General features: G+C 41.5%; 1 protein-coding gene and 1 long non-coding RNA gene across 3 annotated transcripts in view; both read right to left on the reverse strand.

Annotated features, from left to right (window-relative positions):
• Positions 1-26,637, reverse strand: part of LOC134443695 (protein NLRC3-like) — a 39,582-nt gene that overhangs the window by 3,952 nt on the left and 8,993 nt on the right. The window contains exon 4 of the mRNA XM_063193338.1: positions 16,706-16,780. Coding sequence (XP_063049408.1) covers positions 16,706-16,780 — 75 coding nt within the window. The remainder of the gene's footprint in view (positions 1-16,705; positions 16,781-26,637) is intronic.
• LOC134443709 (uncharacterized) lies at positions 6,803-10,060 on the reverse strand. 2 transcript variants are annotated; one of them, XR_010033720.1, is made up of 4 exons: positions 9,644-10,060; positions 8,008-8,138; positions 7,015-7,095; positions 6,803-6,900 (listed from the first exon to the last, which is right to left on the reverse strand). It is a non-coding gene; the product is annotated as an uncharacterized LOC134443709 (long non-coding RNA). The 2 variants fall into 2 exon arrangements; XR_010033719.1 differs by having other exon boundaries at positions 8,008-10,060.

Genomic DNA, 26,637 nt, shown 5'->3' on the forward strand with positions numbered 1-26,637 from the left:
GAATTCCACACACAAGCCACAAAGAAGCCATCAACCGCGGTCAACAACACCTTCCTGATTGAACAGAACCACGCGCTGTCTGTGTGGTTTCACTGTTACAAGTTTCTTGGCGATATGGGGGAAAAGTTCCTCACATACAAACGGAAAATGGGCTTCACATACATGTAAGTACATTTTACTCAACTGTGGTTTAAAGTTTCAGTACTCAAGAGCGATTGAATAGCTCCTCTGAACATTGATCCGCCCTTGCTAAGTTGTAGCACAGCCGCTTTACATAGCTGGTAGCTCAAGTCCCCTCAATGTGACTACACTAGTTGCTGCTGTACGCTAGTAAATTCTGATGACTTGCGAGCATCGTAATGACAAAATGCAGTGGTGAAACTGTGAATATGTTAAGTATACTTGTTGATGGTAAATTTTTTGACATTGCTCGTTCTCAGTTGCCTTTCCCCTGCCTAAAGATAGACAAAGGCTACCGTTAGCATGCTATTGCGTTAGCTCATCAACTAGATGCTGGGCACTGCTAATTTTTCACGTCTGCCCGGCATTTCGCTAATGAACTAACGCTTAGACGTCTTGCCAATGTATTTTACAGCTGCAAAAATGCATCTAGGCGACGTTAGCAAGACTGGTGTGCCGTCTGGGTATGTTGGTTTTCAGTGCTGGGCAGTAGTGAAGCGACTAGTTTAATTACATTCCCTAGTAGCTTGGACGTAGCGTCACTACTATGTATCGACTAACGTCCCTGTAGTTAAGCTATTTTTCCTCAAGTAGCGACGTAGTCTACAAAAGCTACAATTTGTCCCGCATCGATGTTACTCAATGATTTTTGTTTTACTTTCTCTATCCTGAAACCTAGGCAGTCACAGGGGTTCCAAGACCCACCTGCGTGAAATCAAGTCAAAGGTGGGATTAATTTAGTTCCATGCTACTTTGAAACACCTTGCCCTTTCAGCAAACCGACCGATTCTTCCTTGTTGCGTTCTATATTATGAAAGCTAACCGTGAGTAGTTCTGGCGGCAGCTCTCAGTAACGCGAGCTCAATGTATCAGCGCGAGCTCAATGTCGACCAGAGTGGTCAAGTTAATAGAGCACGCCACCCCGAAATCAATGTGAAATACCCTGGCATTTGCAACAGTAATAATAATAATAATAATAATTGTATTTGTATAGCACTGTGTCATACAAGGCATGTAACTCAAAGTGCTTAACAAATGGGAAAAAAACATTGTTAGAGATAGATTTAAAAGGAGAGGTATAGAGGAGAGGCAGAAAAAGCAGGAAGGCAGAGGAAGAATAGATAGACAGAGAATGTAGGGTCATAAGGTCAACGCAGGTTAGGACCAGGATTCTTAGATGCGTAAGGTCCATAGTGGCTGGGCCTATCATAAGTCATAGATAGTCACACAGAGATTGGGCGCTCAGGTGCGGCCCCTGGTGGCATCAGGGGTGAGGAAAAACTCCCTTTCGCTTGATTCATAGTTTGTAAGGGGGGAAAAAAAGCTCAGTGAGGTCTGAGAAAAAAGACCCCCTATAGTCAGGAAGAAACCTCAGGCAGAGACCAGCGGCCACCTAGGGGAGCCCCCTGCCAGGGCTGGTTGCGAGTAGTAAGGGCGCTGCGGCAGCTGGGACACTATGACGCCTTGGCAGCTAAGAGTTGGCAAGGATGAAGAGGTGGGTCTTCAGCTGCTTCTTGAAGGAGTCGACGGAGGTGGCTGATCGGATCTCGATGGGGAGGGCGTTCCATCTCTTGGGCGCATAGCAGGCAAACGCGGCGTCGCCGATCTTCTTTTGCGGGGGGGTGGGGGTCCTTAGCAGCTTGGCATCAGTGGACCTGAGAGCTCGAGCAGGGGCATAAAAAGAGAGCATGTCTGAGATATAACTAGGGGCAAGTCCATTTAATGCTTTAAATACTGTGAGCAGAATCTTAAAGTCGATTCTGTATGAGACAGGTAACCAGTGCAGGTCTGCCAAGACAGGAGAGATGTTCTCTCTCATTCTGGTTCTTGTTAGGATTCTTGCCGCATAATTTTGAATGAGTTGCAATTTGTCAATTAATTTTAGTAGTAGGCAACCTGTCCTTAAAAAGTATGGGTCCTCAAAACAGCACTTGTTGCACAAATAAGTGTAGCTGGCCTCTTCAAGAAATTGAAATTATGCATGGTCACTTTTTCTTATTGTTTCACGTGGAGGTCTACTGACATTGTCTAAATAATGTAGGCTAGTTTATGTCCATGTATTATATTAGGACCCAAGGTTAATGGGTTATTCTATTTACCATGTTTTCACAGGCTGCTGTCTCATAATATGTCGAAGACGAGTCACTTGAAGGCCTAACTGCTCTTATGAGGAGCAGTCTCGCCATAGAAGACTGAAAGAATGTAAGATTAACTTCTTTGTGACCAATATGACTTGCTCATTGATACATTTGCTATGTCAATGTGAGGTGCATGGCGAAGTATTTAATTTATTTGTCTCGCTTCTAGGAGCTGTAGAAACAACAGGGTGCCTGCCGCAGTATGACGAGGACAGGGTGGAATGGCACTGATATCGGTATGTGGTGATATCAGTTAAAATTAATGAATTAATTCTCATATCTCAATAATGTGAACACTGGATTTACCACACACACACACTCACACACACCCTAGTCCTAGATGATTTACCCAAGGTTACTTTTACCACAGCTTTGGCATTGTGTCAATTTTCTTTTCTTTTTTATAGAACTGGACAGGTCATTTATACGTTCCCCTTGTTCTTTGTAGTGTCCTGCAGGATGCTGTGTCCTGCAATCCTGTGTGCTGTGCTACAGACGCGTGTGAAGGTCAACCTGAAATGGGCACAGTCTCCCCACAGAAGAGTGAAAGACGGTTAGCTTAACCTATAGCCTACGTCAGGGTTGGGGAACCTTTCTCATTCGAAGGGCCACTTCAAATTCATCCGAGGGGCCGTAAAAGTCCTCCAAGGGCCGTACTATGAACACAAACCAGGATTTTCCCTTTCACTTTAGGCCTAAACAAACACCACCTTCTTCAGGTTCCCTGAATATAACTTAATTGTATTGCAAATGTATTTTCTAAGATTCCTTTACAAAATAGGTCATATTTTATGTGAAGCTGAATTGCATTAAAATTATATCGGGGCCGAATAAAACTGCCTCAAGGGTCGCAAACGGCCCCAGAGACATAGGTTCCCCACCCCTGGCCTACATTGTCAATATGAGTTGTGCTACTTTATAGATAAGTTGTCAATGCTGTTTATTGCTATGTTTTGATTTATTTTCTTACATCCTACAGATCCTGGCAGGGAGACGGTAGTGTCCTGCAGGATGGTGATGGGCCAATCTTACAAGAGACCACAGAAAACTGATATAGTGTAAGATTATCCCTGTTGGGCTCAATATGTCTTGCTTATTGATATATTTGCTATGTCAATATGAGGTGCATGGCGAAGTATTTATTTATTTGTTGTTTCTACAGCTCCCAGAAGTGAGACTGAGTGCCTGTTGCAGTATGACGAGGACGCAGTGACCAGAGACCTGCAGTAGACCCTGCTGGCATGATTGGCGGCTGAAGAACATGAAATCAACAGCAATGTTTATAATATTGTACATACCTGTATAGTCTGTACTAAAATGCAGTACCTGTACTATTTTTCCTCTTACGTTCATATTTACCACGTATTTACTATGAATTGACAACTTTTACTCAAATCCATTTTTGTATGTGCGCTGACTAAAACTATCCTTAAACCTAACCTCTCAGAGGTGTAACAACAACCTGCTCTTAGCAATGTGGCAGCAGTCTACTTGGATGCAGCGGGGAACATAGAACCCTTTTTTGAAAAAGCATTGTATGTTTCTGAGTTTTATGAATTGTGCCCTTCCCAAACCTAACCTGTCGTAGGGGCCTATGAAATCTGTTTTAATTTTTTCTCAAATTCCGTTTTATTTTTTCCTCAAATTCAGGTTTTTCAGATTTATTTTTTGCCAAATCAGATTTTTTTACATTTTTGAACTTATTTTCCCCTTTCCCTGGGCTCCATCATCAGAGAGCACAATGTTGATTTTCATAGCTATGCCGATGACACTCAACTATATATCTCTGTCGAGCCTAGCCAAACCACTGCCATTCATGCCTTGACTAAATGCATGTCTGCCATTACAGATTGGATGAACAGTAACTTCCTAAAATTAAATGAAGATAAAACTGAAGTGTTGCTCATTGGGCCTAAGAAAAAACGTGCAAAACTCCACTCAAGCCTAGGTGATCTAAGCATACACATTAAAGATAAGGTTACTAGCCTAGGTGTGGTCATAGACTCGGATTTGAGCTTTGAGCCTCACATCAACAAGATAACAAAATCTGCTTTTTTCCATCTTAGAAATGTCAACAAAGTGCGCGGCTTGGCCCCCCGACAAGACGCTGAGAAACTTATTCATGCCTTTGTCACCAGTAGGATAGACTACTGCAATGCTCTTTTCTCCGGTCTCCCAAAAAAATTAATTGACAAATTGCAACTCATTCAAAATTCTGCGGCAAGAATCCTAACAAGAACCAGAATGAGAGAGCACATCTCTCCTGTCTTGGCAGACCTGCACTGGTTACCTGTCTCATACAGAATCGACTTTAAGATTCTGCTCACAGTATTTAAAGTTCCCATGGCATGAAATTTACATGGTCCTTTGGTGCTTTGTATGGGTTTGCGGGGGTGTCAGGATGCTATATCCGCAATTTTTATCAAAATAATGCTGAAATGCGCCATTTAGGCCTCTTTGGTGAAAAGTCTCCTCTTCCAGTGCGACGATCTGGTAATGATATGCAACAGGAGGGGGAGGGGGGCAGGAGGGGGAGTGTCGTTGATGAGCAGGGGCGGAGCCGCGGGCTAAAGCTGTGTTGTGGTGGTGGTACGGCAGGTTAGCTGTTACCTAGAGTTAGCAATTTGCCCTAGTTAGCAATGGCATGTCCAGCACCTGATGGAACTTACTCTCGCTTGTTTTGACCCAAAGATGAAACATACTATTGCCTACCTGCTCATGGGCTTCAGCGCAGGATGCCTCAGAAGGGTGAGTTTGAAATGTTATGTCTGCAATTTCAATTTGTTGAATGGGTAGTTCTGAGCACTGTTGCTTGCTAGTGAGTTTGTAATTACAGCAGCAATCATTCACCACGCAATGACCTGGCAAGTCACCATCATAAATTATAATATTATTTTTTTTAACTTATGAGCAAACAACCCCATTTGATGCGTGTGTGATGCACGTTACTGGCATCGCAACTGTCTCTAAACCCAGCAACGTTCTCAGTGTGGATGGTTAGCATGCAATTGCAAGTCCTTCCCCTTTGTAATGTTATGATGCAACACAAATGTGGTAACAATGTTATAAATGAACGAGGGGGTAGTTGTCAGGTTATAGTAGACTTTTTACACCTTTGTTTACAACATTGTTCTGTTTCACCACTGCAATGCTTATCATGCATCACAAATCTGTTTGAGGAGGGTGGTGTATTACATGAAAAAGGGTACTCTATACTAGTTATGATGTATGCACTTCCTCACCATCGGCTGATCATAAAATGTGTCTACATACAACTTGGCTGCATTTGAACAGCACCCTGTGCACTGTCTGTGCTGGAGAATAGCCAGCTTTCCTTTGTCCAATAGCCTACATGGCATTCTAAAAATGCATCCATTATGTCTTGTATTCCAGTGATCCCCAACCTTTTTTGCCCTGTGTACCCCCTAATTAATTTAGTCATATCATGAGTACCCCCTCCTTCATGCTCTATATCAGGGGTGGGCAACTCTCATGAAGGAGGGCCACATTTTTTTCATTGTGAACATTGGAGGGCCAGATGACTGCGGATCTGACTGCAGCTTGCAGATTCAAGGTGCAGTTGGTTGCTCAGTGGCCGCCGAAAAAGTTTGGAAGCAATGAGTGTTCTCTGTCAGCCAACAGTGTAATTTTAACAGATTGTTCATTATAATTTATAAGTATGGCTTATCTATGGGCCGCACTTAGTAAGGAGGCGGGCCGCATGTGGCCCCTGGTCCTCCAGTTGCCCATCCCTGCTCTATATGATCCTCTATACCAATGTGAGTGCACTCCATACATTTGTTAGTATCACATTTTCCACGTACCCCTGGTTGGGAAACACTGTTGTATACAATGGTGAAATAGTCCATGCTCTGTTGACATCATATTTATCCATAGTTGCCAGTTAAGTTTCCATTGTGAAAATTGCATCATCTCATGTTTACCTGAGAGTAACCTGGCTATCAGTGTCAGAAAACTGCTTTTTTTGTAATAAGGTTAGATGCTAGTGTGGAAACTGAGACAATGCCCACAGAAAGAGATAACATTATGCTGCCTAGCTCAGGTCGCATTACTTTCATTTGACACCATCTGTGCATATAAGAGCAAACTTGCGCCATGTCTTATCTTTATCAGATCACTATAACTTGGAGAGAAGGCAGGAGAGCCACAACGCATGCTGGAACTTTTTGTACAGAGTTCAAGATCACCATAAGCGGCCAATTCAATTATGCAGACAGTGTGAAGACAGTGTGCAAATTTTATTTACAACAGCATCAAGAATATTAAATTGGAACATGTGAATATTTTATGGAAGGCAAATATTGTACTGAAAGAAGAACAGCAATAACAGTCTCTGTAACCATCTTTTCTATTTTTCCAGCCGTTTCAGGCATTTGTCCATCAGTGATTCGAGTGTCGTCTTGCATATCCATGCCGAGTTCCCCGATGAAGACGCTGGAACCTCGATACAAGGCTGGCGGTGACCTCCTCTGGCTGGCTCGTCTGAACTGTGCTGACTTGTCTTCTAGGGCACCAACATTGCGTCAGTCACAGGGTTTCCGAAGACCTTTCCACACAAAGCCTACAGGACAAGCAAAATATTGTTCAGAATGCTATGTCATTTTGGAATTATTGAAGTAACACTATTAAAATGTTATGTCAGAATTAGTTTAACTGAATTCTTTTGAAATCTTACCAAAGGTTGGATTAGCTTTTGATGTTTGCCGGTGGTTGGTGTGCATTTTCATTCTAGAGGACAGCCATCTGTAAGAAGCGTCTGCAAGTAATAAAGACAATGTGTGAACAGAGTGTCCCTCTTATTTTTCAGTTGGTCAAGATGGTGAGGGTTAGCCAGTTTCAAAGACAAACCTCGTTATTGTCATTGGAAAGGATATGAAGGGTTCCTTCCTAAAACACTGCAAGAGCCATTTCATACTAATGCCATGAATTGTATTGTATAGTTATAATAATTACATCAAGTCAAGTATCACCTGAAACCGTGTGTGTGTGTGTGTGTGTGTGTGTGTGTGACATTGCCTTGTAAAGCAAATATAGACATCTCAACAGAAGAGTGTTTTCAGGGGGCATAGTCAAGGTATCCACTCCATTATCCAAACTCATGTCTTCTACTTGGGCTTGTGGCCCAACAACCTACCTAGCATCCATGGAGAAAATAAGTTTCCCTGCTATGCACAACAACTAATCAGAAAATGACATTTGAATTGATATTTTGTGAGTTGTTTAATTGCCCATCTATCAGCATACCACATCATATTTTACAAGGTCACAAGCACAAAGGAGGATGGGAGTTTGGATAGTGGAAAGGAAACAAGGTAGGCCTACACGTTTTGCCATTTAGTGTAATCCTGCTATAAAAAAGAAAAACAAAAAATCAGGCGCTAGAACAACAAGATCCATCTTCTCACCTACACAGCATATAAGGAAAGACAACATTCTTTGCAGCAACTTGTTCCAGTTAGACAGATGCTGAGGCACTCAAGGTTGCATTTTTTTTACTTTTTTATTTGGCTACAATGCTTACGCGTTTCGGCCCTTATGGCCTTCAGGGCGTATAAATTGCAACCTTTAGTGCCTCTGCATCTGTCTACCTGGACCAAGTTTGAGAGCCCCTACACTGATGAGCACCAAGGAAAAAGGTGAAGATCCAGAGCACTCAAATTACAGATACCTGCTTGTATGTGATTCTTTGGAGCAAATTGGATGATGACTGAATGGGAAGACTCCAACGTAGTGGTGATGGAGTTTTGCTTCATCATGTTGCCTTCTTCTACTCATCATGACCGTCTGTAACAGGAACTTCTGAAGATGAGAATTGCGGCCATTAGGAAAAAATACAGAATATAACTTTCCATGATCCACAATAAGCCTCTCAAATTCTATACAAGAAAATTGTCTGAGTCAGAAGAGAGACATAAATGTCAAGGAAACATAAACCCAATATTCGACTGCATCCGGCTTTCCAAGCTATTCACGGATAGGAATGAAAAAATGACAGACAGTGGGAGCAGGTTGCATAGCTACTCACACGTAACACAGCTGCCTGCACTGGAGCAAGGTAAGCTAGACAAGTGATCCGACTGCTGTATTCTGTGTACCTACCAGAGGTTACGCCAAATTTGTTATATGATGAAAACAAAAACGCAATCAAATGCCGTCACAACCACTAAATAGCAGCCTGTATCAACTGCTTGAAGTCTGTGTTGGATGTGTCAGCTGAGTTCGTGCAGCCACGCACACTGAGTAATTACCGTAATAGAACCCTTTGAACCCATTGAAGCCTACGTTTCAATGCAGTGGCCAGTCGCTCTACACTAGGTATAGTTAGGTGACCAAATCGAATCAAAGGCTTGCCTGGTCAATATGCTATGTTATGAGTTTGGTGTGTAGTCACAACTGGGCTTTCCAAACATACGGTTAGTTCGAACACCTGTTATCTCAAGTTATAACATCCCTAGGTAAAACTACGAACAACCAGTCTCCATGAAAATGAACGGTGGCAGATGGACACTCCCAACGGAGATCACTCCGGGACGTGTAGCCCCAGGTGGTTTTATCACTCCCAGACGTTCGATCCCACCCGAATATATTTCACGTATTATCACTGCCACATACAAGCAATTTAGGATTAGGTTTAAAGTCAGGGTTAGGTGTAGGGTTAAGTTTAGGGTTATAAACAAGAAAAAACGAACATCAAAAAGATAACTAGCTCCGTTATATGGCGGTGGGCTCGATAGTCTGGCTAGTGGGAGCGTGCCGACCGGGGAGCGATTGGGGTTGGGAGCGACAGTCTGGGAATCGAAATGAATATGTACCGCACCACCACAGCCAACAAAAAGGGTTTCCTAATAAATCGTGTTTTCACCAACAACGTTTAAAATGCCCTGTTTTCAACCACAGGACCCTCCTTGGTCAACCAACGAAATGTTGAGCAATTTGGTCTTGTTAAATTGGCGTGTAATAGAATAATTGTCAACATCACATTCCTTGTTAGCTAGCTAGCTGGATGCCTGTGTTATTTGACTGCAGGTGGGCTAACATAGCCGCTCGCCCGGTCGTCAAGGTTTCATTTCCATCGAAACCATTTAGTAAATTGTGCTCATGCTTGATGTATATGTAAGTTCAAAAGACCATGGTTATATTTTACAGTCGATTTCCCAAGAAAACCTAAGACAGAGTATGGCTATTGCTTTTGGTACAGTGTAGCTTTCTTGGCTAATGTATGGTTTTTCCCCACTTCACAGCTAATACTGCAGGCTAGTTAGCCATGACACTGTAATACAGACTGGAAGCTTTTCATGACTTACTTGTTCAGGAGGCTTGGTGGTATTGATCCAGACTTCAGCGTCAGGTGTTAGCCATAACTTGCTCTGTATTGTCCCAGATTGTGAAAGCATTTGTCCGGAAAATGTTCCCTCAGACATTGAACCAGTACATATGTGGTGTTCTGCTGGTATTTATAGAGTTTTCAAATGAATGGGCGGGCTAGTGGGTGGAGAGAGGGCGTGGACGAGTTGAGAGCGAACGAGGGCATGACGTCATCTCGGGCACACACGAGCTTTGCGTCAATTGGATGCTGTGTCAGAGTTTGTTTACAAACTGGGAGGAACCTCCAGCACAGCTCTGTGTACACAGTAACACATTGCAAACCACTGGGATGGCTTCAGGAGGTCAGAGTAACTCATTTTAAGGCCCCAAAACATCATAAGGTCAAAATTTCATGCCATGGGCACTTTAAAGCATTAAATGGACTTGCCCCTAGCTATATCTCAGACATGCTCTCTTTTTATGCCCCTGCTCGAGCTCTCAGGTCCACTGATGCCAAGCTGCTAAGGACCCCCACCCCCCCGCAGAAGAAGATCGGCGACGCCGCGTTTGCCTGCTATGCGCCCAAGAGATGGAACGCCCTCCCCATCGAGATCCGATCAGCCACCTCCGTCGACTCCTTTAAGAAGCAGCTGAAGACCCACCTCTTCATCCTTGCCAACTCCTAGCTGCCAAGGCGTCATAGTGTCCCAGCCGCCGCAGCGCCCTTACTACTCGCAATCCAGCCCTGGCAGGGGGCTCCCCTAGGTGGCCGCTGGTCTCTGCCTGAGGTTTCTTCCTGACTACAGGGGGTCTTTTTTCTCAGACCTCACTGAGCTTTTTTTTCCCCCTCACAAACTATGAATCAAGCGAAAGGGAGTTTTTCCTCACCCCTGATGCCACCAGGGGCCGCACCTGAGCGCCCAATCTCTGTGTGACTATCTATGACTTATGATAGGCCCAGCCACTATGGACCTTACACATCTAAGAATCCTGGTCCTAACCTACGTTGACCTTATGACTCTACATTCTCTGTCTATCTCTTCTTCCTCTGCCTTCCTGCTTTTTCTGCCTCTCCTCTATACCTCTCCTTTTAAATCTATCTCTAACAATGTTTTTTCCCATTTGTTAAGCACTTTGAGTTACATGCCTTGTATGACACAGTGCTATACAAATACAATTATTATTATTATTATTATTATTATTATTATTATTATTATTATTCACCCCCCCAACAAAATTTCTTAGTTATTTAGTTCAAACTGGTGGGTGGACAGAGCCAACCACTCATGGTTGAATGGTAGGTAGAGAAAAGAAAAGTAAAATTACCTACTCGCTTTTTGTAATATCAGCTCTCAAAAATATTCCAGGTAATAAGGTAGCTGAAATGTACATGCGCATATATTCTATTAAATACACGACACGTGACGCACCCAACTAAAAGGCGAATTCACTTCTGGTGCATTGAAGTTGTTGGACTCGGGCTGCATCATGTTTTCTCGAATACGTTTGGCTATATTGCAACGTGCAGCTACATTAGAGACATTTTTGGTCACGTTATATGTAGGCATTAAATAAATAGCCTCGCAAAGTCCCTACCGTCTACCGTTTCACACAAACACATGTTTTACAAGACGGCCGTTTTCTTCTGATGATGACTTGACCCTTTTTCAAAGTTGCTGCTAACTTTAAGTCACTATGCTCCGTGGCCAACAAAGTTAACAAGACATGATCAAAGCATTGCCTGATCAGTTTTTATTTTACAGCGGTCACGTCTGTTGTAACAAACTCCAAACTCGTGCCTCGCGTCGGATGATTCCACTGTTTATTAAAGTGCAGTGGAGAGCCGCCCGTCTTTCTGTGTCGCATCGCATTGTCTTGGTAACAGACGGTCAGGACAACGCGTTTATGCCTGACCTCACCTGTTCTACTAGGCAAAATTTGAGTGCTGTTGAGTATTAAGATTTCTTCAATGCTCTGACGGCCAGTGTTAGGACGCGGGGGACAATCGGAAATGCCGCTTGGGAGAGAGATGCGTTCACTGTCAACATGCGCTGACGTGGATCATGGATCTGCATAGAACTTTTGCGCATCACCTCGCGTGGGCCAGATATGATATCGTGGTCATATTTTGTGTTTGAAATGTCTTTTAGACTGATAAATGATGACGAAAATAATGGATTTTTAATTTTATCATAAGAAATGAGCAAATTCCGTGCAATTCCGCGTTTATAACCAAATTCCGTTTTAATGTCCACATTCCGTGATTCCGTCCGTGTTTGTTTCTGAGTTGTACATGCTGTATACATCACTGCATATAGAGTATATTGTTTGCAGGGTATGTGTGTAATTTTAAATTATTTATTTTTATGAAATGCATGGTTCCTGTCAAAGTGTGTGTACATTGTTTGGTGTGATATTAAAAGCGTTAAAAATTCATTTTCATTTAATTCATTTTCATTTTATCAATAAATTCACATCATGCATGCTAAAGCCCCATCACAGTGCAGCCTATAATGATGTGAATATAATGATGTGAATATACAAAGTAAAATCAACCTAGGTATATTAGTAATAATAGGCTAATTTTGCATAATTATACGGACCTACTGTATACGGTATGCATAAATTAATCCAACGTGACCAATAGAAGGTCGTAGCTGCTAACCAATAGCGCAGCTCTTTTACTTTGAGTCACGTGTCTTTTTCATCCAATAAGAGCAAGGCTAGTCCGCGTTCCGGGCTGGCTTTCATTGCCTTTCATGTGGTAATCGTTGGGCCATTAACACCATGCTGTGAGACCTGTCCGCGGCTCGCGATTCGCTTCCGGGCGATTTAAGTGTCATCAAAACTATTCGTTTTGATTCTCTCAAGCGCTCAAAATCAGACAAAAGTTAGGCAAGTCCGTGGACGATTAGGGACGATTTCATTGTCACAAATTCCCCTTTTCGTGCTGTGACAGGCACACAGGCAGGCATGCACGCGCACACACTTGCACACAGGTACGCATGTTGACGCACACACACACACACTCACACACACACACATACACATGCAGGGCTGCCGCTGCACATACGCAGCCAGCGTTAGGCTTCCACCATTGTGGGTACAAAACAGGGGCACGAGACTGAGATTGTCTGAAAGCTTTCATTAAAAGTATTAAATTACATTGTAATATATATATTCAATATTTATGAACAGGCTAACCATTTTACCTTGAAAATGTATATCCAATTACTCAATTTGCTTAAACTCGCTGTTTTGCCCAAAACAACCCTCCCCCTCTCTGGAGGCTTAATGGTACAGCCCGATTTCCGTCTTCCCTGCTGCTTCGCTGCGCTGTTTACTTAAGTGCCAGTCCAGCGCTTTACAGCTCTGACAGAAGACGGCCGAAGTGGTCAAGTTTGAACAATGAAGCCACAGCTCGAGTCTTACTTTAACCAATTATCTGTTATCTGAAACAAATGACATGAATGTTGGCGCATAGCCTACTTCAAAGGAAATGTAATTCCAAAGTGATTTTAATGGTGGATCTGAACTGTTCAAAACGATTAAACATTGGACTTTGAATTAGCGTCGTTAAAGATATCCAATGCAACTTTGACATAAACACACCGATGTAAACAACTTTATGGCGGCCTCTAGTGGTTCTGCCGAAAATGTGCATTGAACTAAATTAGACAGACATTGGCTTCGAGATTATGTGCGAATTAAATTTCTTCGTCTTCTGTAATTAGCCAGATTCCCTTTCTTGCATTCAGCTCTCTCCACTTCTAAGGGGCTTTATCAGCGATTCTCCCCCTTGCTTATCAGTTTGCTGCTTCGTCTATTCACTTCACACAACTGCAATCACGTTTGCACTTCCTTCAGATGGATACTATTTTGATCCACTTGTTCCCGGCAGATATCCCCGTCTTTATTTCACATTTCCAGTAACTATATAGTACCTGTACATTAGGAGAACGAGGAGACAAAAGGCCATTGCTTATTTTGTTGTAATAATAAAGATTTGATTTCCAAGTCGAGGTGACAAGACACGTTTTTATCATGTGGTGTTGAAAGTGAAAGTGGACATAAGCCGGCTAGAGATCACGTTTTGTTTCCTCTTGATCGGCAACACCATTTTTAGCCTCGCTCGACTGATTGTGTCCTTTGACATCAAGTAAAATGTGCGCCATCAGATTTCAACTCGTATACATTTTTGTAGCTTTGTAAACTAAAACGAGGTGGCGTGGACTTTGAGAATGCTAATGCATATATCCCAGTGCAGTGAATGAGTGATACAATCCACATATTTGCTCTTTTGGCGTTCGGTTCTCTCCGTTTCGAAGCCCTTTTCCAATGTTCACATAAGCGATTTATTTGCCTGTCCAAACCTTTCATCTCAATTAGCTCGTGATTTATTTGTAGTCCCATTCGTTGTTTTCGCTGCATGTCAGCGTGATATTTTACAATCAGCTAGCAAGTAGCCAGCTTTCAGAGAGCTGCTGCTGTTTAGTTAGCAAACGAAGGGGATGAATGGGTCTCTCATTCGTTCCACTCATACACCATAGAAATCTAGACGCCCCTAGCGGCCACAAATTCCACAACAACAAAGGGCGCGGCGCCTCCAGGCAAAACTGCAAGTGCTGTTTCGGAGCAGAACCACCAGATGATGATGGAAATATTGCCATTTTCGCCATAACGGGTCAGTCAAGCAAAACCCTGAGTTCCAAGCCATTTCATGACTATGAAAAAGTTGCATAGTGTTTCTTTAACCCTATCCAGACCGGGCTTTTTTGGCATTCCTGGGACCGGGGGGGGGGCTCTTTTGGCCCCCACCTCATAACTTAGGAACCGAATGGCGTATGACCACCAAACTCGGAGGAGATGATCGTCAGCCCAAAATCTATGATTGACATCAGTTTGGTGTCATTATTGGGCATTATGACGTCATTATGACGTCACTTCCTGGTTTTATTGCCCAAAATGTCACCGTGATGTATTTTCCATCTAACTTGGGTAATGCACATCAATTGTAGTTATTATGTGCATCAGACCACTTCAAATGTAGACAAGGGTTTCTGATGCTAATGAAAATGTAAAAAAATATGAAAAATTGTGTGACAAAATCACGTCGTAGATATGGCAAAGCGGCTTCAGTTTCGTATAACATAGCCGCAAGCATTCAGCCCTCAACAACAGGATATATTATTACCAAATTTGCAGGCCATGATCTACATAAGACACACAAGCAATGAGAAATAAAAAGAAGAAATAAAATTGAGCTGAAATTTGCATTGGGAAAGGTAAAAGTAGGTATTTGATGATGTCATCAAATTAGCATAAATTAGCAACATTTTATAATAATTGATTTAGCAAATATTAAATTTGGTTAAGTTATGCTAATGTCATGGAATAACTATACAATAAGTAGTACGCAATAAGGAGGGTACACTGATGAGACTCAGATCAGTGATTTTCTGTCAGACGTACCTGTCAGAAAACGGTTGCCATGGCAACAACAAAAATGATAAACCTAATCTTTTGGTATCACACTGAAGCCAACTTCATTTTAGGAAAAGTCACAAAGTTTCGTAGTCATAGCTTAAGTCATTCAGGAGTTATACGATGTCAAAGTTGGTGCGGGCACTTTTAGCCCCCCCCCCGGTCTGGATAGGGTTAAAGCTGTGAAAATCTAACATTATGTGTTGTTTACTAATTTGCTATTGGACATCCTTCACTCCCGGCTTTATGAAAAGTCCCAACTGCAAACCAAAAGTGTAGCCTAATCTTCCTGACTTTAGCCAAGTTACATTAGTCACAAAACAAAACGAAATACAATTTCCAAATAATACTGTCTATCGAACACCTTGTCAGGAATGCTGCGTGCCTAGAGGAAAAGAAACCTTTACGAATGCAACAGACTCGAATTGATCTATAGGATGGTGGTGCGTCAGTCCACAATGCTCTGCACTGCGATCATGTCCGTGCATACTCCATAATCTAGGCTACTTCAAACAGTTTGTGTGTCTTGCCCAGCCGAATATAGCCTACAAAGTTTTTCGACTGTTTCCTTTCACTATTTTGCAGTGTCCAGGGGGGAAACGCGATGCTAGCATTAAACAGACAGAACTCGAGCAAGCGACTGAGAGATAAAGGGGATGGCGAAATTTCTCCACGCAAAAGTGCACTGACTTGACCGTCATTAAAGTGTTCATAAACACTACTTTCACAGCTTCGGCACATAACCTGCACCATGTCATTCTGATTCTGGCCAACTCAGAAAATACACCAGCCAGCGAGTTTTTGACCATAACCTATTTTTCTTCTATGCAGCTTGCAGGCAATTAAAGGCCACGCACCCCTTCTATTGCAGTTTAATGACCTTTTTTTCTATTTAACCCTATCCAGACCGGGCTTTTTTGGCATTCCTGGGACCGGGGGGGGGCTCATTTGACCCCCCCCTCATAACTTAGGAACCGAATGACGTATGACCACCAAACTTGGAGGGGATGATCTTCAGCCAAAGATCTATGAATGCCATCAGTTTGGTGTCATTATTGGATATTATGACATCATTATGACGTCATTTCCTGATTTTATTGCCCAAAATGTCACCTTAATGTATTTTCCATCTAACTTGGGTGATGCACATCAATTTTGGTTTCTATGTGCTTCAGACCACTTCAAATGTTCACAAGGGTGTCTGATGCTAATGAAAATGTAAAAAAATATGAAAAGTGATGATGATGAGACTTAGATCAGTGATTTTTGGTAAAATAAATAAAAATGATAAACCTAATCTGTTGGTATCACACTGTAGCCAACTTCATGTTAGGAAAAGTCACAAAGTTTCGTAGTGCTAGCTTTAGTCATTCAGGAGTTATACGACATCAAAGTTGGTGCGGGCACTTTTAGCCCCCCCCCCGGTCTGGATAGGGTTAACATAATAATGAGAACATCTTCCAGCACCAAGTAACCTAAACATAGTAACCTAAACACACACACACGCACGCACGCACGCCACGCACGCACGCACGCACACACACACACACTATATAAATAAACTTGCCTTGCCTTACCTTAGAGGTGAAGTGCCTCCTTTGAAGTGAACAACAGCATCCATGGACTTGTCACTCCTCATAGACTCCTCCATCCTAGACAATAAGACAGGAATTAGAGTGTGAGTGTGAATCTGTGTGTGTGTACGTATGTGTGTGTGTGCTTGTGTGCGTGTGTGTGTGTGTGTGTATGCGCGGACACATACAGTGCATCCGGAAAGTATTCACAGCGCTTCACTTTTTCCACATTTTATTCCGTTACAACCTTATTCCAAATTGTATTAAATTCATCTCTGTCCTCAAAATGTAACATAAATACCCCATTATGACCATGTGGGAAAAAAAGAAAATGTATTCAAATTAAAAAACAAAGAAATCATATTTACATAAGTATTCACAGCCTTTGCGTAATACTTTGTAGAACCACCTTTGACAGCAACTATATTCATCTATCTATCTATCTATCTATCTATCTATCTATCTATCTATCTATCTATCTATCTATCTATCTATCTATCTATCTATCTATCTATCTATCTATCTATCTATCTATCTATCTATCTATCTATCTATCTATCTATCTATATTCAACTATCTATCTTTATTTCATTTCGAAATGAAAAGGGATTAAAAGGGAGGTCATCGGTGTGTGTTTCAACCTTTCTTTACATTGAAATTTTACATTTTGAGTCTGTACCTGGCTAAAATAGATGGGATTGAGTCTTGAATGAAATCCTATGGAGAGTATCATGATCTGCTTCTGTAGTCGCAGTGCATGTTGACATGAATTCTTCTTTTCACATGGTCATAATGGGGTATTTATGTTACATTTTGAGGACAGAGATGAATTTAATACAATTTGTAATAAAATGTGGAAAAAGTGAAGCGCTGTGAAAACTTGCCGGAGGCACTGTATGTGTGCGTGTGTGTGTGTGTGTGTGTGTGTAACTGGGACATGTTATCCACTCCCACAGCTTCTCATACTATGTAGACTAATAAACCAGCCTAAACACACACACACACGCACGCACACACGCACACACACACACACACACACACATACACGCACGCATGCACACACACGCACACACACATACAATGAATTAATATTATCACAGGTATGGGATGTTTTCAGGATCTGGGCTAGGTTCCTCGAAAGGTTTGTTGCTAACTTACTTAGCAACTAACGACTCAGTTGTGACAAAACTGTTTCTGGAACACTTCGTTTCGACTTACAAAGTCACAATGTTTACAAGTAATGTAGTTAGTCGTTCATCCGATGCTGAAGCTAAGAACTCAGGTGTTGCTGGAAAACGAATTAGGGACTGTCCGTTAGTACTACTGTCGATTTGGAACGAATAGCAGGGTGAGCTAGTTGTCCTTTGTATTGGGAAACACGTCACTCTTGCTCAAGGTTTTGGGGCTGGTTCAGGTAGAGTTCAAGCAACATCGATTGATTACTGCCACCAAGTGCACAAGCCTCTGATCCATCACTGATTCTTGAGAAAGTGGCTAAAACATGACTCAGCAATAAACTGCCAATTCTGTTGAAAATAAACTACATTTTCATGAACAAAATGAATCCAGGTAAAGAGCCAGGGGCCTGTTACACAAATGTACAGTCATTTGAAATATTTAAGTGTAATTGTATTACTTTCCATGGCTATAAACCTGCCCACACCCTGTAAAAACAGCTGTCCCAAGGACAGTCATCATCATTCCAATTGACTTAAAATGTAAAAATCATTGATATTATTGAATAATATCACCATGATGTGAAAGTCCATATTTAAGTGGTTCTGCAGATATGCACATAGTGCGTGTAAAGCAATATTTACTACTATTTTCTGATTGCTCAAAGTGTGTCCAGCATATTAGTCACCACCGTCAGATTTTTTTAAAAGACAATAAAATCAGGTATGCACAAGGTCATTGTCATTACTTAGGATCCCTTTTCAAACCTTTAGCTCTACTGAATACTTCACCATCACTGAGGCTACTGTAAGTTTACTATTTTCTCCTCAATTTGTTAATTTGCTTGGATAAACTGTCAACACCGTCTGGGGTTTTAATAGCATTATGTTACATTAATGTTAATTATATATACTTTTTCAGAAGCGGCGTGAAGCCCCTAAGAAACGAAGTGGCTAATGTGAGCAAAAAATGCATAATATGTAAAAGAGTGTTTTTTTGTCTCACACCGTCAGATGCAGGCCCGTTGCGTTAAGGTACACAATGTAGGCAGTTGCCGAGGGCCCCCGAGTAGGTGGGGCCCCCAAGGACGACAGGTTATGGACCCAACAGCAACGACTATTTGAAATAGCTTTATAATAAGGCAATGCCATCTTTATGAAGGGCTCTGCTGCGAGGGAAGCAACAGCGCCTCCCTAATGCCCCCTGCTCGAGGGGGCCCCCCTTCCAATAGGTTTGCATCAGTGACAGCGACGTGAAAATGTCAATTGCCAAAAGTTGCAACGACAAATGTAGTCAAAGTACCCCCATCTCGAGGGGGCCGCCCTTCCAATTTGTTCAACCGTCAAATCCAGCGCAAATACAAACTGAAGATGAAGCTACATAATCTCTCACTGGATGTTGCGCAGACGCCAGTTTATATTACATTTTTGGCTCAAGACAGTTGCTTTTAAAATAAAAGTTAATCTTGAAGGCGACATATTAGGCTACTCTCTGTACTGCAACCAAACTGTCCCAGGCCAGTTGACATCGCACAGACAGCGAGATGCTTCATTTAGGCTACAGTGTTATGTTTTCAAAAACATCCGTGAAGCATTATCCATGTGCTGTAACAAGCACTGGGCAAACGTCGATTGTTCAATAACGCACCTTTTTTCGACACGGAACTGTTTTGAATGTGGACAAACGCAAGAAAAAACGAATGAACAATGTGCATATGCATATGACCAATATTTCTGATAACACGAGTCACACAAGTGCGCTGGGATAGCTACATTGTAGCCCACTTTCTTGCTATTATATGGATAACACATTGGAATTTGGGACCATGATTCTGGAAACTTGTGGATTACAGTGAGAGGTTGGGATACATTCTGCGGTCAAGACAACTCAAGGTAAGGGCACCGGCCGGGGTATTGGTCCCCTATAATTGACACAGCTGTCAACCACGGAGTAACGTACAGGTGGTTGTTCAGTGATCCTTGGTCGCTACAGAGTAGCCTATTTGTGTGTGCGCTGCGGTATTACTAACAACACAAACATTTGGATTGTATTTTCAAATGCGTGGTGGATGCAATACGAAAAAAAAATCTCGTCGGGGAGACCCCCCCTGGCTTGGTTAGAATTCTTGCTACCAATATCACATCCCCCCAAACCCCCCACTGTGCCTGCTCATTCGTTTTTCAGCCTTGAGTTTCTGGACTAGGACTATTGTTTTATGGGTCAATAGTTGGTTTTGCACAAATGGAGCACCCTTGGTTAGATTTTAAAAGTGGTTGGAAAGATTAGACCTTTCTTTATTTGTGATTGGAAATGCAGATCATGATTTTTGTGGTAGGGTCAAAAAATCTGATTGGGCCATATAGGCATACTCTCATGTGAGACAGGCCAGGTTAAACTGAACATTCAATTAGCCTACTTCATGAGTGGAGCCTACTGAATGGAATGGGCTATATTTGCCCAGGTCTTTCTTCATAAAGTTTCATAAAATTAACTGTAGGGACTAGTTATCATACTAGATTGCATTTCCTCACAGGAAATGCTGGTGTATGCTTGCTCTTTATGCATCCATTGCCCTTCATGCATGTGTTGCCCTGCCACGACACTGTCTATAAGGTGACTTCTGGTTTGTTCCATTAGATTTCTATGGTTTCTGTGACATTGTGTTGTAATGGTAGGCTATGTGACAATGACTGAAGTGCCATCCAAAAATTGTCTGGCCCCTCCGAAACCCGAAACAGAAGTTCTGGCGCCGTGGCTACCCTGTCAGGTGCCCCCTCCAAACTTATACTCTAATCTCCACTGAGGTGCATTTGGTTTTTTTGGGGTTTTTTTGTCACAAAACCTGACGGTGGTGACATCTGATGCAGTTCACAAAAAAGCATGTGTTTTACATGTTTTTGACAAGTTTTAAGAATATGCTTCCAGTAAGTATCTACAATTATGTTGAATTGTAAAAGTAATTCACTTAAATACAGTAAACATATTGTTTTACTACTAATTCTGTCTGACGCTGTTGACAAAACTAAGAAAGAGCCCATTTTATGAAAAATATAAAACATGGGGAGCTTGACCAATACATTCACTGCACAGCCAAGACCCTCATCTATGATAATACACCTCTATATTTTGGATTTGATACCTGTTTATGCCACATTTTCAATAATCTAGGCCAACTTCCTAGAGTATCTAACAAATGAAGAAAAAACACATGCACAAACATACTGTGCACACACAAAAATAAAGTGTTTACACTAGATGTCATTGACTTGAGAGGGCTATTTATTTTGCGAAATGTAGGTAATAATTAGGTCACTTTAACTACCCTCAGATTACTGTCACCACCGTCAGTTCTTAAAGTCACCACCATAAGAAGGAGTTTTGGACATTTTAAATTAATGTGCTTACAAAATTATCCTTTGGAGTTGTTGAATTATCAAAGTAATAGCAAATTTAAGCCTAAACGAATATTTATGAAATTACAAAAAATTGTTTGGTCTATTTAGGCATTAAGTATGCATTGTCTGACAGCACCTATTTCTAAATTAGAACACATGAAACAGTATTAAAAAAGAATGAAAGTGAATTTTCAACATTTAAAGAGTTCAGATGCAAAACCCCCTAAGTGCCTTTTCAGAAAATAATCTTAATTCATTTTTATTTAATACAAAGCTATCAGAATTGCATACTTTTTAATTTAATTTATGTAATATAACTATTTATATGTATTATCAAGTACATGAATGTAAACCAAACCAACAACGGGGTCCTCTAAAAATATAGAAGTGCAGGTCTTCAGAAATGGAGTTAGGGGGTTTTGCATCTGAACTCTTCATTTACAGGTGTACGTGTGAACCAAAAAACACACATAACCACTTAGAAACTCCAGATACATATGCAACCAAATCAATACACTTTTTATTGATTTAATTGTGTCTGACGGTGTTGACAAAAAACAAAGTATCTAAGCTGTCAATAATTGCCAAAGTTCTTGAAACTATACTCAGTGAGCAACTAAAGGATTATCTGGCTAGGAAGTGTATTCTTTCAAAGTTTCAGTCTGGTTTTAGAAAGAACCATAGTACAGCCACTGCTACTATGAAAGTTTTAAATGATGTTACCTATGCCTTAGATAGTGGAAAATCTTGTGCTGCAGTGTTTATTGATTTAACTAAAGCCTTTGACACTGTCAATCATTGCATTCTTTTATCACGTCTGCGCAGTATTGGCCTTTCTGATTCTACAGTAGGTTGGGTCTCTAACTATTTAAATGGGAGGACCCAGAGTGTGCAAATCAAAGGCTCCCTTTCTGACAAGTTAAATATTGATACTGGAGTGCCGCAGGGGTCCATTTTGGGCCCTCTGCTATTTACAATATATATTAATAATCTTGGTGACAACTTATCAGATGCAGATATTCACTTTTATGCAGATGATACTATAATATATTGTTCTGCACCTTCCATGGAAAGCTGCATCTCAAAATTGCAAGAAGCATTTGAAAGAGTCCAGCGCAGCCTTTTATCTTTAAAATTAGTTTTAAATGACAAGAAAACCAAATATATGATCTTTGCAAGGAGCCGAAGGAATATCCCTATTCCACCTCTTCTCACCTTGAAGGGCAGCCCCATCGAGTTGGTTTCCTCTTATAAGTACTTAGGTTTTGTGTTAGAGGAGGACTTGTCTTTTAAGCTTCATGTTAAGCAATTGGTGTCAAAGTTAAAATTAAAGTTGGGGTTTTATTACAGAAACAGTGCTTGTTTCTCACAATCTGCAAGAAGGAAGTTGGTAGAAGCTACATTTTTACCTGTTTTAGATTATGGGGACATTTTTTATAGAAATACCACCAAGGCACTTTTACAATCACTTGACTCTACTTATCACTCTGCTTTAAGATTCATCACTAGAAGTAAGCATTCTACGCACCATTGTGTGTTGTATGACCTAGTAGGCTGGCCATCACTAGATTTTAGACGTCATAAACATTGGCTTTTATTCGTATACAAGGCCTTAGTTGGCCAGCTCCCCTTGTATATACAGAGCCTTTTATCTTTTAGCAGTCAAGGATACAATCTACGCTCAAGTAGCTACATTGTTTTAAATGTCCCCATGATAAAAACTGAATTTGGTAAAACTGCTTTTATTCATTGTGCCCCAACTCACTGGAATGAACTGCAGAAATCTCTTAAGCTTGCTGTTTTTATGTCTGTAGCTGAGTCTTAATGACACTTTTAAATCTGTCTGCACTTGCTTTTAATATTTTAATCTCCTTCTAATGTTGTTTTATGTTTATTATTTTATGGTTTTTATTGTGTAATTTTATCTCTTTATCCATACTGATTTGTTCTGTTTTGTCTGTGTCCTGTCTGTAAATGTAACTTTTATGTGTGCTGCCGCCTTGGCCAGGGCTCACTTGTAAAAGAGAATTTTATTCTCAATGTGATTTTTTATTTCCCTGGTAAAATAAAGGTAAAATAAAAAAAATAAAAATAAAAAAATAAAAAAGTATGATCGGAGAAAACCCTGATTTCTTCTGAGAAAAAAATCAAAATGGGGATATTGGCCTTGTGCATTTCTGAAAAGCCAAGACCTTTGTCTACGAGGATATACCATATTATTTTGTAATTCACTTCGCTTTTTTCTTTCAAGATTACAACCTGTTTTAGCCACTTTCTCAAGAATCAGTGATATATCAAGGACACATGTTCTAATATAATGTAGTGTAGGTACAATTCCTGCCACTTCTCTACGCAGAGAAACTCGTGACAAAGTTATGAGAATCATGTGACTCAAACTGATGATGATTGAGACGAAGGTCATCAATAATCATTAGTAAAAGAGTTACTTCCCCTCTGATCACCAAATGGCTGGCCCAGGGTCCCTGCCATGTTGTTCTCAGTCCACCTCCTTTCGGAGGCGCTGTGACCAAAGCCCCACCCACAATCACCTGGCCACACGTGAAGTGTTCCCCAGGGACCATTGTTCGTCACTCTAGTTTTGACCGCGGGACGGACGAGACGCATAGAGCAACTTGCGCAATTTTGGACAAAGTATTGTTTGATATTTGGCCGAATAACAAACATAGACTGCTGAGTTCATCTTACACACACTTTGCAAAGAATTCCTCACTTCAAGTCTAAGATCTTGCCTGGACATATCTTAAGACTTTCATCCGGACACTGTGAACTAAAGGCGAGTTCACTGCGAGGAAATATCCACGCACGCCTCCGTGGAACAAACTTCTCGCATTTGGGATTCAACCGAAGAATCTCGAAGCCGCAACAACAAAGACTTTTGCAGCCCCAAACTCTCGAGGACGAGAGAAACGTGGACTGCAATCCCCATTTCCAGACGGACGTACCGCGCCTTTGGAAACTGGATCCTCCTCTTCATCTCACACAGTAGGCACTGGGCATAGCTTATGTACTGAGATAGATGTGTTTTGAACTATGACTTGAGTTATTTTTCATGTGCACATGTTTATTTGCATTTCTCCTGCTTCTCTGTCTATCCTTCTTCTTAGCTCAGGTTCCCCTCTGCTAACCCATTCTGTATTACTGGCTACTAAGCCTAGCGACCCCGCTTGTGGCGTTCGCACGGAATAGTTCAAGTATTGATTTAACCATCAATATTCTGAACTCTCCGAGGACCGTCATAGCGCGGCCGTTTCGCCGACTAGTCCACAAATACATGCGCTGCGCCCTTTTGTTGTAACGGGCCATAACAAAGCCCTAGGTTAGCAACGCAACGCTAACCATTTGTTTACACAGACACGCATAGCCACTAGAGTTCCATCTCTCTTTCCATTCTCTCTGTTCTCTCTCCCTCTCTCTCGTTCTTTCACTCTCTCCCTTTCGAAATACTTGATTCTCAGAACCCTCCGAGCATTTCGGTACTCTTTTATACACTGTGAGTGCATAATCTGTAGTAAACCATTCTCTGAATAGACAACTCTGCTCGGAGCGCTCTGCAAGTTAGCCATTAGCCAAGTTGGGCTTGCAGCGCCTACACAAGCACGCTGAAACCCCACTTCCTGTAGTTTTACAACTCCCAATGGCTGCGTAGACGGCAACGTCTCCCACTTGCTATTTCTTTTACTTCGTTTTCTTTCTCTCCCTGTTCTACTCGGGCTTGTTATCGTTAATTCCAGAACCCTTTGATACATTCGCACGTTCACTAAGGGACTTGAAGCGTCTGAAACCACACGGTTTACTTGCTACATAGCTGCTAGCTACCTCTATTGTTCACGGTTCTGATGCTAACGTTAACCTAGCCGAGAGGACGCCATTGTTGCCCAGCAACAGAGACACATAGTAATCAGTGCGAGTTCCTCCCACTGAGTACTACTCTCTCATCCCCTCTCATTTCTCTCTCTATTCCACTCGGAATTGTGTGCATTTATTACAGAAACCCAGACATTGTTGTGGACCCTTTGGGCCCTGCCTAGTCGACATTAGGCCTTTGCTACGCAGCTACTTATCAGTAGCCTTTCCATTGTCTATGCTTTCTGTAGCTAATGCTAGCTTAGTCAACCACACACACACACGTGGTAGCCTAGCAACCAGACCCCTGCTACACACACATACACACACACACACACCCACACACACCCACACACACAGGCTGAACGCCTGTCCCCCTCTTCTTTCTTTGCCCCTCTTTTATTTCTTTCTTGTTTTATATTATTGTGCCTTATTTTTGTTATTATTCCATCTAACCGACTTTGAATGTAATGCATTTTATTAGATTACCTAGTAGTTAATAAAAGTAAATCATTTGATTGCATTTTGTTGTCCTTGTTACTTTGTACACCCAACCAACCTACTATTAGAACTTTGCCTTCAGATCAACTTTTGTGCTTGTGTACCCCAGCTGATCACCGAGAATAGGCCTTACTGTTCACTGTGAACCGCTGAGTAACCCCAGTACAAAACTTATTATTAATTCTGTGTTTAGCAATTTATTGTTGAATATTGTGATTGATAATCCAAGGATTTTATGAGACGGTCCTTGGCCAAGGATTTTATGAGACGGTCCTTAAATTACATTTTAATTAATTTGTTTATTAATAGTAATTAATTCATAATTGAAATTTCCAAACGAGATTTTACCTTCAATTCCTGGTATAGCCGCATGAGGAGTAAATCCACACGCAGCTTCCCATACATTAACGTAACTTAAATTACATTACTGGTGCGTACCGTGTGAGAATTCAATTCTCACGCGACTACCCCTACAGTAATGTATATATCAAGGACATATGTTTTAGCCACTTTCTCAAGAATCAGTGCCATACTAAACCAAGTGTCTAGCCATGTTATGAACAGGGCTGAAAAAAACCCACACCAAACTCAGTGTTCAATTTGGAAAAAATATTGTCCCAGTCAGTGTTCACGCTAGAATTCTTACTGGCCGGACAAGTGGCCGACTGCTTTGCAGAATACCGGACATTTAGACTATCTAACGGACATTCCCTCATATAGCCAAACACACACTCCCTAATTGGTCAAAGTGGCTAGTAAATTGGTCTTTTCTACCAGCAAAACTTAAATTTCACTAGCATTGGGCCAGTTGGCTGGTGTTAAAAAGCCAGCTGGTTGTATGCACGGGGAGCAAACGCGCGCTCTCTTTCACATACCCTAGAGCTCAAAGGAACTGAAAGAAAAAAAAAACAGCCAGCCAACGTGCTGCGCGCATAGGCATATCTAGCCAAGTTATCGACTGAAAACATTGTTTTTTATCAGCAAACCCGAAGAGGATTT

Source organism: Engraulis encrasicolus, unplaced genomic scaffold (assembly GCF_034702125.1).
Source record: "Engraulis encrasicolus isolate BLACKSEA-1 unplaced genomic scaffold, IST_EnEncr_1.0 scaffold_35_np1212, whole genome shotgun sequence".
Classification (NCBI taxonomy): domain Eukaryota; kingdom Metazoa; phylum Chordata; class Actinopteri; order Clupeiformes; family Engraulidae; genus Engraulis; species Engraulis encrasicolus.